Source organism: Ornithodoros turicata, chromosome 6 (assembly GCF_037126465.1).
Source record: "Ornithodoros turicata isolate Travis chromosome 6, ASM3712646v1, whole genome shotgun sequence".
In the NCBI taxonomy this organism is placed as follows: Eukaryota; Metazoa; Arthropoda; class Arachnida; order Ixodida; family Argasidae; genus Ornithodoros; species Ornithodoros turicata.
In genome coordinates this window covers 32,062,913-32,072,676 of record NC_088206.1, presented here as the reverse complement: position 1 = coordinate 32,072,676, position 9,764 = coordinate 32,062,913, and the positions used below count along the sequence as shown (strand labels likewise).

Genomic DNA, 9,764 nt, shown 5'->3' with positions numbered 1-9,764 from the left:
TTCGCTCACCGGGTAAAGGAGCCGTGGGAGCCGTCGCTGGCTTCAGTTTGTATCTGCAGCAAACTGTACATCTCCTTAGTATCTGTTTCACAACTTGTCGGCACCTAGGTATCCAATACATCTCTCTTAGCTCAGTCATAGTTTCCAACACTCCTCCGTGCAAAATGCGACAGTGTGCGCTCTGAATCACGAGCTCCGTGAAGCCATGTCGTGGAGGTAGAATGATGGGGTGCCGAACTGCTGGTTCCAACTGTCCTTGTTGGAGTCGTCCTGTCACTCGCAAGATTCCCCGGTCGTCGAGGAAGGGGTTGATCTGGAACAGCTCTGATTCAGGACTAACTGAGCGCTGCTTACAGAGTGCGTGAATTTCCGGTTGGTATTGTTCATCTTGCGTGCGACGTATCCAGTACGTCTCCGCTGCTCTTATTTCTTCGGTGGTGAGTGGTCCGGTCGGTGTGTCCTCAGTTCGGCGGCATTTCGCCACAAACCTCATGACCCATGCGGTCACTCTCAATACCCTTGATAGCCTGCTGAAGCGCTCAAGTTGCAGTAGACGGCCTTCAATATCTGCCACACCCAATATAAGATAAGGTGGTGGTGAGGACGCTCCCGCTCGTTCTTCATTGACAACGTTCGGTGCTCTGTCGTCAGGGGCCGTGTGAACGTAAGGCTCCGGCCAGCATACCTCTTCTCGCTGCAGCCATTCCGTCCACTCCACCACAACGAGCTCGAAACACAGATTTCAGCTGTGATGCCTCTTGTTACCAAGTCGGCCGGATTGCAGTGGCCGGGACAATGTCTCCACCTCGCTGGATCGGTGATGACTTGGATTTCAGTAACCCTATTGCTCACAAATGGCTTCCATCTGTTCGCAGACGATCGGATCCAGCTAAGCGCTATTGTGGAGTCCGTCCACATGTGATATTCAGCTGCAGGCGCGTGGAGAATACCTGCCGCGTAGCTGAGTAGCCTAGCTCCAATCAGGGCCCCCATTAATTCAAGTCGTGGCAACGTGAGGCGTTTGATGGGTGCTACTCGTGCCTTCGCAAGCATGAGGTTCACGTGCACTTGTCCAGTCTCAGTCCGCGCTCGCAGGTACACAGCAGCTCCGTACGCGTGCGGACTGGCATCGGTGAAAACGTGAAGCTGGACAGTGTACCGAGTCTGCTCGCTGATAGGAATGAGACACCGCTGCGTATGTAGCAGGCTCAGCTTCGGAATATTTTGGCACCACGTGTCCCACTCTGAGCTGAGATCATCTGGTAGTTCACAGTCCCAATCGATTCCGAGTTCCCAGAGCTTTTGAAACATTATCTTCACGCGGATCACGAATGGAGAGAGAAATCCCAAAGGGTCAAATATTCTAGCCGTTGCTTGGAGCAAAAATCGCTTCGTGTTCTTTCGACTCGTGAGGAACTCAACGATGGCAGAAGTGTCGAACTTGAACACGTCGTCTTCTCTGCTCCATACGACTCCAAGCACCTTTGTTTCGGCACATGTTCCCAGTGCGCGGGTCACATTTTCTGCGGTATGTTCCTCAAACACATCGTTTAGTGCCTTAGAGCTAGACGCCCATTTGCCCAGCTCCATCCCTGCCCTTTTGAAAATATCAGTTGATTCAGAACAGATGCGCAGCGCTTCCTCCAATGTTGCAGCTCCGGTAATCATGTCATCAACATACATGGAGCTCTCTAGCACTGTCGCAGTTGCCGCGATGCCGCAACCACCAAGCATTTTCGACAGTTTCGATTTCGCTGCGTAGTCGCGACTGGTCTAGCCACACTGAGAGCGGTTTCCTTGAAATGCCCAACCCTCAACGTGCGTCCGGTCCCGCTGACAGGTGTGGGTGTAATCTGATTCCACCGGTGGTTTTACTCGTCGACGTACTTCACGTTTGTCATAGCGCCATCAGGAGAACTGAAATGCGAGATGTCGCTAACAAACAAGGATATTTTCGGTGTTCTGAGGGGAAGGTGTAGTGAGTGCGAAGATTGCAAGCAATACATAACCGAAAGCGAACGTCATCCACCGCAGCTGAAGTGCCTGTATTGTAGCCACAGCCCTGGTTCACACAATAAGCTTCAGACACTGGGTTAGTGTTCATTTTGTGCAATGTACGTGCATTATTTTAATAGCAAGAGCTGTTAGCGCAAGTTTGTTCTGATTATGGCAAGCGTTTCGCTGTCCTGCATATGAACGCTAACGCTTGCTACATTTCTGCTTTTAATTGTTCGCCAAGTCGATACACCGGCGTGAATTTTGCGAGCTGCGGATATATCAATCGAGAGCACGAGTATCTATAATTCGCAGTTTCCTACTTGTTGTATTCTTACGATATTCTTAAAGACTCACTCCAGGTAAGCAAAACAACAGTCGTGGAGTGAACGCCTTCCATCATTTATGCCGCTCTCTCCGCGTACCTCGTGCTTTCTACGGATGTTATTCAGCAAAACATTTTTGCGTCCCCGCTGCTTCTAAATGCTGATGGCTGTTTAGCATTGTTGCAAATAGAGGCACACAATGCAAAAGTTTTATCTTATTGATAGCCTCCGAATTCATGTATGTAATGGTCACGGCACATGTCGTACTTAATTACTGCTAGGTATAATGGGCTCCTCATGTTTGCAGATGGAGCGCAATTAGATGCCGCAAAAAGGCCGCGTCTTGAAGCTCAGGAAGGTATGCGATCTTTATTTATTTTTTCCTTTTGGCAGTTGTGGTGGAGCTTCCCTGCTAGAAAGATGTTCCACAAAACGCTTAGTAGTTCTACAGGTTATTTATTGGCTTCCTGCTTATTTCATTTATCTCAGGAAGTTCTTCGAGCAGAGGACAGTGCCTGGAGAGCACATCAGAAAGCGGTATATGCACAAATAACATATTGAATGATACCGTAAATGTTGCTCTCAATGCTCAAACTTGCGTTCCCAGGATCCGACAAGCAGGACGATGAAGAGGCAGTCACCGGGGCGATGGAGTGCCTCACAAACTTGTCTCAGTGCGCATCCCATGCCGATTACGCAGCTGTCGAACCAGCTTCTGATACAGTTCAAGGGTACCTTAATAGTTTACGTTTTCTCACAGATCTGATGTTCATATTTTGCCTGAGCCATACTAAGCTTTAGCTCTGTTTCCAGCTTCGTCCACAGCACAGCTACTAATGATGTGTCGCCTGCATTACTCCACAGTTACTGCATGTCGGATTGTCATAACTGTTTGTCTGTATGCATGCTGGGATAAGACTGCTAGAATGTGTATTCAATTGAAGTACAGGAACCAGTAATGAAACAGATCCAAACATGTTTCACATGCCATTTTAATCGCAGTGCCCTCAGTGCCTTACAAGTGATGATAATATGCTCTGACTCAGACAACATACAAAGTACTTCTTCATAACGAACCCTGAGACTGGGGAAAGTACACTCTTCATTTGCAAACCTTTCGTTTGTGTGTGTGTGTGTGTTCTTCTGTGCGAAGTAAGCGCCCGTCTTCTCCACTCATTCATGATCACTGATTTTTCAAATCCCGTACACAAATGTACCCATTTTAAAATTTGACATGTTTCATAGGTGGTCTACTACTGAGAGCCACAGACACTCAGCCAGAGCCGTACCAGGGAAACATTTGCACCCCAACAGGTTCAGGACCGAATTATAATTCTCATGAATATTTTCCATTATTCTGTTCCTATGAACTGTCGTGTAAGGACCTCTTGCACCAACATTATTTGTTATGTGGTTACATGATAACTGATACATGATGACATGACATGATAACTGCAGAGGTAAAGATAAAAGAACTCTCAACAGCCACATTCCTTGCAATACGTAGTTAAAAATACTCTGATAAGATTAAAACACGTGGAGGAAGTAGCAGTGCTTAGAGGTGTGCCTTGTTACATGAGGGTGATTTTGCTGTTTTTAACTATTGTCCAAGTACTTTGTGGTGGAGATTAATTTTACTTGGATATTTTTGCAGTTGACCTACCAAGTACCTGTGTCGCGGATGCACAAAAGCAAAAGGTTCGTAAACATTCGTGCTCAAGTTGTAGCTTCGTGACACCATTTTTTGCACTATTCCGTGATCATATTAAACATGTGCATGACTCTGCATATGAACCAAAATGCGGTACCTATGGGGCAAAGTTTCGGTTCATCACACGCTACAAAGAACATTTTGACTTGTGCATCTTGAGTCAAGCGCAGCCTTTGTTGGAAGCAAGTGAATCTAATGCAAGTGAAACCAGTGAGGTTGTTGAATATGATGCAGATGAACCGCCCGTGCATCTCACTGTGCCTCCCAGCGGAAGTGTGATATTGTCAACTTTGTGCAGGAAGCTTGAGGCACATCACAGATGCTCCAAGAGCGTTGTGGATACTGTTGTGAGTGGTGCTAAAGATATTCTATGTTCGGAACAAGTGAACATTGATACCTCAGAAGTTGCTAACGACAAGTCCCGACGGGCGCTTTATGAACGTCAAGGCATTTATGTTCGTCCAACGGAAGTTACTCTTCCTTGTGGGGACAAGGCTTATTTTATCCCAATGAAGAGCCTAGTTGAACATTTGCTAAGACATCCCTCGTTCGAAAAATATTTCAAGAAGCCTTTGGTTCCAAACGATGATGGTGTGCTCACAGACTGGATAGATGGCACTCGATTTACCCTGCTGGAAATAAAGGGCATGATCTCAATGAATTCTCCCGCAGTTCCAATGAGATTCAATGTGAAATCAGACGACCAATTCATTCAATGTGCATAAGAGGAGTATTTCTCATTGAGAGAATTGGGTGTTTTGCAGGGGAGCGGCCTTCGTGACAACGTGTTCTACCATGTTGTGTGGCGAAGGCTGCGCACAGGGAATAAAGAACCAATTCAAGGAATTGGTCTAATGAGTATCAATGAGAAACGCTGACTTCCAATTGATTTGATGAGATACTCCACCAATACAAGGAATGCGAAGCCAATTGAATGAATTGGCCCAATGTGAACGAATGAGACACGATCATTCCCAACTGAAGGAATGAGATGCTACCTTTTCGGCGCCGTAGCACGTTTCCCCATCCGCGCTCCAAAATAGTTCGCGTGATTTCAAATGTTTTTGAATATTCCCTCAAAGGTACAGGATCCGTGGTATAACCTACTGTTGCGCCTCCCGCTTGAAGCTATTGTGTTGCAATTCATGCAATATTGCACTGCACAGAAGTGGAAGCGTCCGCCAGTCGCCAGCGGAATAGTCAGTCTCTTATGAATCGTCGAAGTGTGAGGATGGCGGTCGCGCATCTGCATCAATTCGTCCTTTATCTTTGTGAGTTTCTGCCGTTTTAAGGTACGTAGTTGACGTGTAAGGCGTTACTGTTCTTTGTATGCCTTTACCCCTGCAGGCATTATGAGCGCTGACGGAAAGATAGCAAGATGAAGTGGAGTGTTTTAGTGACTGTTACCAACCGCGCTGTGTGAAACGGTATGTAATATGCGTTGTTGCCTTCTGACATTGTAGCAACGTCATTTGAAATGGTATTTGAAATATTATATGAAGTGTATCTGAAATGGTATTTCGTGCAGGTTGAGCCTGTACGAGGCGGCAGGCAAGGGAGTCTTTGTCGCGATGTGGCTATCACCACGTCGTGGGAACGCAGTCTCGCCCAAGTTGGAGATGTGTTAATTTTCGCTCAAGAACGGCAGGCTAGACCGTAAATCGTGAGGCGGCAGGTGTACAAGACAGTGAAGAACATGGTCGTCGAAGAACTCAGTGCTTTAAGAAATTTTTCCTCCTGGCGTTGTGCGCTGTTCGTTGTTTGGACGTTGCGAGAACGAGCCTCCATGGATTGCGGTAGTGTGTGTCGGTGATGAACGGTACGCCTTCAAAGACACGTAATTGCTGAATTGAGTATTTGTTGCTGCTATTTATTGTTTCGTGTGGTTAGTCAGTTCCATGAATAATCACACATGTGCAAGTCATTTGAAATAACTTTTCGTTTTTGTGTCTTGCTATTTATCATATTTTCACACCTACTGTATTGTTATGTGAACAATAAATTTTCACGAAGAAACCACACAGAGTGTACTTCTTTTTGCAGCCACAACTTCTTTGATTCTTCAACGTAAATTTCATGAGGAGCAACGGTTTTGAATGTTACTACTCATTAAAAAAGTGCATTGGCGGGGAGAATATCAGGCTGACTTCAGTGGGAAATTCCTTAGTGCAACATGTTGGCTCAATGGGACGCAAGACTGACCTCGAATGAGTTTGCATGGGTTCTATTCAATGTGTCTCGAATTGGGCCCCATTGATTTCTACAGAGAATTTTTATTGAGACCAATTAAAACACCAGTTGTGTCCAATATAATATTTGTTCCAAATCATCTATTGGGATGTGGAATTTCAGGGTTTTTTTTAATGGTGTTTGTCTGAAAGACGTCCAATTGAATTCAATGAGTTTTTCGGGAAATCTTCAATGGGACCATTTCTAGCAGGGTTGTTTCGCATCCTGCAAGTTGCACAAATATCGAAAACTCCATTGTAATGATCATGTACTCGAATGATATTGAAATAGCCAACGCACTTGGTATGAAGAGAGACAATCGTGGCAAACTGTCTGTATTTTATGTAACATTTCTCAATATCCCTGTATCGTGCAGATCAAAACTGAGCAACATATTCCTGTTGGCAGTAGGAAAATCAAAAAATGGCCTCAAATCCCAGATGGCAAAACGTGTCTTGCTTAATGATTTCACATCATTTGTTAATGAGCTGGCAAATGGTTGTTTGTTGCAATATGGAGGCAGGTTAGTGCTCTTCAAAGGACATTTACTAGCATACGTCGGTGACTCTCTTGCCTGTCACAACATAGCTGGATTTAAAGAGTCGTTTAGTCCTAACGTTCGTCTTTCCTGCCGGTCATGTAACGTGCCAACTAAAGACTTTTTTAAATATTACTATGCCATGCAGTGTCCCCTGCGAACAGAGGAACAACTTAAAGATCAGCTCAGGCAACTCAGCACATCACAAAGCAAACGAGAGAGAATCGAGCTGTCTGCACAGTTTGGAGTGAATGGACCATCTCTTCTTTCAGACATAGCACATTTTTCGCTAATTTCTGACTTGATGTATGACCCAATGCACATACTTCTTGAGGGCATTGTACCAAAAGAAATTATGCTTTTCGTGCGCTTCATAGTGAGAGAAGCAAAGGGGGTATCACTCGATGAGTTAAATAAGTGTCTGACAACCTTCTCCTTTCATCATTCCATCAGCAAAAGTGATTACCCGAGGATGTTTGATCAGACCTTTCTGTTGTATCATCAGCCAGTGCTTCTCTTGTTCTACTTCTCAATTTTCCCATAATCATGGAAGAACACTTGCCAGATCAGGAAGAACCGCATCTAAAGTGCTACCTACTTTTGTGCATAATTACACAAATCATTCTCTCACCATTGCTCACTGTGGATGCGCTGTGTAAACTGGAAACCCTTGTTGCTGCACATAATAAGCTATTTGTTGAATTGTACACTAGCGATGCTTTTTTGCCCAAGCATCACATGTTGGTGCATCTTGTGCAACAGATCAAAAGTTTTGGTCCTTCTCGTTACCATTGGGCAATGCGTTTCGAGAGCAAGAATGCTTTGCCGAAATCGAAGAAATTCTGGAACTTTAAGAACATACCGTATTCAGTGGCAGAATATTTTCAGATGAATATGTCGTTTGATTTGTGGGACGGCCCCGAAATGCCTAACCTCCAACACGATGTCACAGTGTTCAGAGACACTGCTGCAAGTGTGCCATTTGTTCTAACGCATGGTTCCGCAGTGAATCACATTGTAAGTGCGCCACCAGAGCCATCGCTAAGTGTATTGAATGTCGAAGCATCACAAAGGAATAAACGTGCTGTACTTCTCATAACTGTTTTGGAAGTGTCGTCATGAAACGGTAGCTTACTATGCGTACTTCATCTTTCATCGCAGGTAGCTGTCCCAGAGCAGATTGAGCTCCCTGTTCCACACGTGTATTACACTACTGAAAAAAAAAGCTGTATGCGGTGGAACATCTGCAGAAATCATCATAGTGCATCCTGCATGTAGCCTGGAAAAGCTATTAGCGCTTTGTCTAGCAGTGTACTACATTAGGAATCTGAAATACCCTCTCGCGTTTGCACAGACACTAGTGCTCCTGCCGAAAGTTCTCCTGCCACAAGACCCTCTACCAAGAGGACTGATGAATGGAATGCTCAAAGACATACTAGGCAAGCTCAAGAACGTAAAAGCGTAAGGACTGCGTTATATATCCTTGTAAGGGCAGTGTTGACATTGGGTTGTGGCTGCATGTTACCATAGTCCAAGCAGGACGCAAAGTATTGTATACTCATTTCCTAGTCATTTTCTAGCATTATCTACGGATGAGGTGTGCCCTCAAAGACGTCTCCCATGAGCACTATGTATAAATTTTGTACTACCTTGAGCTATGTTAATTGTGACATAGTGATAGAAGCTATACCTACGTTGCACATGCTTGTGTAAAATGATGTAAGACGTACAAGTTTCACAACGCCAAGATATAGTGCTTTTATTTTTATATTTGTCCGCAACAGGACTTTTGAACTAAAACTGACCTCTACCAAGATGCAGCTTCTGCAGGTGCGTTTTAAAGAGTCTGGTGCAGAACCTGTGCAAGATGTGTCGCACTTTGTACTTTCCAAGTTGCATCGTTTTCAAGAACTCACTGTCTGTCTGGCTTTTCTGGAAAATTTGAACAGGAGAAATGCAAGTGATAGTTTTGTGGCTATCACACATTTATAAGAATCTTCAGCAACATGCATGTTTTGAATTTATCTCCCAAATTTCCTAGAAATTACACAAAGCAATAGAGAAACAGCTCTGCAGCACGAAGTACGCATACCCCTAGGTCAGAATGTCACCTGAAGACACGATAGTAGACTAAGTATTTCAAACTTTACCATGATGTAGTGTTAGCTTCAGCCAGTGTCGCTTCTGAGTGGCTGTCATGCTCAGATGGTGTTCAAAATCGTGACGCCCTATCGAACAGGGTATGCATACCCTGTGCTACTTCCTGTGCTGCTTCAGAACAATATACGCTGTAGTTTCAGTATCATTTCACGGAAATTTGGGAGGTGCATATTTCACGGCACATGTCTCGTTTAGGATGTCTAAGCTATGCAATGTAGTTCTGTTTTATTATGAAAATTGTTTTTCGGACAGAAGCACACACTGTACCTAAGTCTCATGTTTTGCCGAGGGCAATGCTGACATTGAAAAGCTGCTCTGTGTTACAGTAGTCAAAGTTGGACATTGTTTATTTGCTACTCATTTACTCGTCATTTTCTAATATCTAGTCATGAGGTGGGCCCCAGCGATACCTGCTAGGAGCACCATATGTTAATTTTGTGTTGCAGTTCTAACGTAGTTCTATAATGTACACTCATGTTGCCCAAGGTTGTGTGTTTTATGTATAACTCTATCACATTTAGCGTTTGCCTCTGCAGCACGAATGTAGAATAAATTTGTTTTCAGCTGCAATTCTCTGTTTTGTTGTGTCTGCTGAGCTTAGCAAAATACGTCAATTCTCACTGCCTGGCTTTCTGCACACTTTTATGGACTACTTGGTAATCATCGTTTTTCTTTTCACATATTTTTGGTAAAGCGACCAACGCTTCTCCTCACATGACAATCACGCTAGTGCACAATGTGTCAGCACGTGGCCTTTCAAGTGTTTGCAGCATCAGGGGTGATAAAAGTCCTCTGGGTAGCCTTC

General features: G+C 44.6%; 2 protein-coding genes across 2 annotated transcripts; one reads left to right on the top strand and one right to left on the bottom strand.

Annotated features, from left to right (window-relative positions):
* Positions 1–510: 510 nt before the first annotated feature.
* On the bottom strand, positions 511–1,734 carry LOC135398454 (uncharacterized). The gene has a single exon (XM_064629854.1). It carries the CDS (start codon positions 1,732–1,734, stop codon positions 511–513), a length of 1,224 nt encoding a protein of 407 aa, XP_064485924.1.
* Positions 1,735–1,884: 150 nt separating this feature from the next.
* On the top strand, positions 1,885–4,041 carry LOC135397817 (uncharacterized). The gene is made up of 5 exons (XM_064629374.1): positions 1,885–2,092; positions 2,629–2,679; positions 2,811–2,858; positions 2,929–3,052; positions 3,567–4,041. Exons 1-5 carry the CDS (start codon positions 1,930–1,932, stop codon positions 3,652–3,654), a joined length of 474 nt encoding a protein of 157 aa, XP_064485444.1. The 5' UTR covers positions 1,885–1,929; the 3' UTR covers positions 3,655–4,041.
* Positions 4,042–9,764: the final 5,723 nt, after the last annotated feature.

What these genes read in the sequence shown, in the direction of transcription:
- LOC135398454 (XM_064629854.1), bottom strand. Translation starts at nt 1,734, where the DNA reads ATGCTTGGTGGTTGCGGCATCGCGGCAACTGCGACAGTGCTAGAGAGC.
- LOC135397817 (XM_064629374.1), top strand. Translation starts at nt 1,930, where the DNA reads ATGTCGCTAACAAACAAGGATATTTTCGGTGTTCTGAGGGGAAGGTGT. An exon ending in CAATAAGCTTCAGACACTGG is followed by an intron (nt 2,093 to 2,628) that starts GTTAGTGTTCAT and finishes TCATGTTTGCAG; the next exon opens with ATGGAGCGCAATTAGATGCC. An exon ending in GGAGAGCACATCAGAAAGCG is followed by an intron (nt 2,859 to 2,928) that starts GTATATGCACAA and finishes TTGCGTTCCCAG; the next exon opens with GATCCGACAAGCAGGACGAT.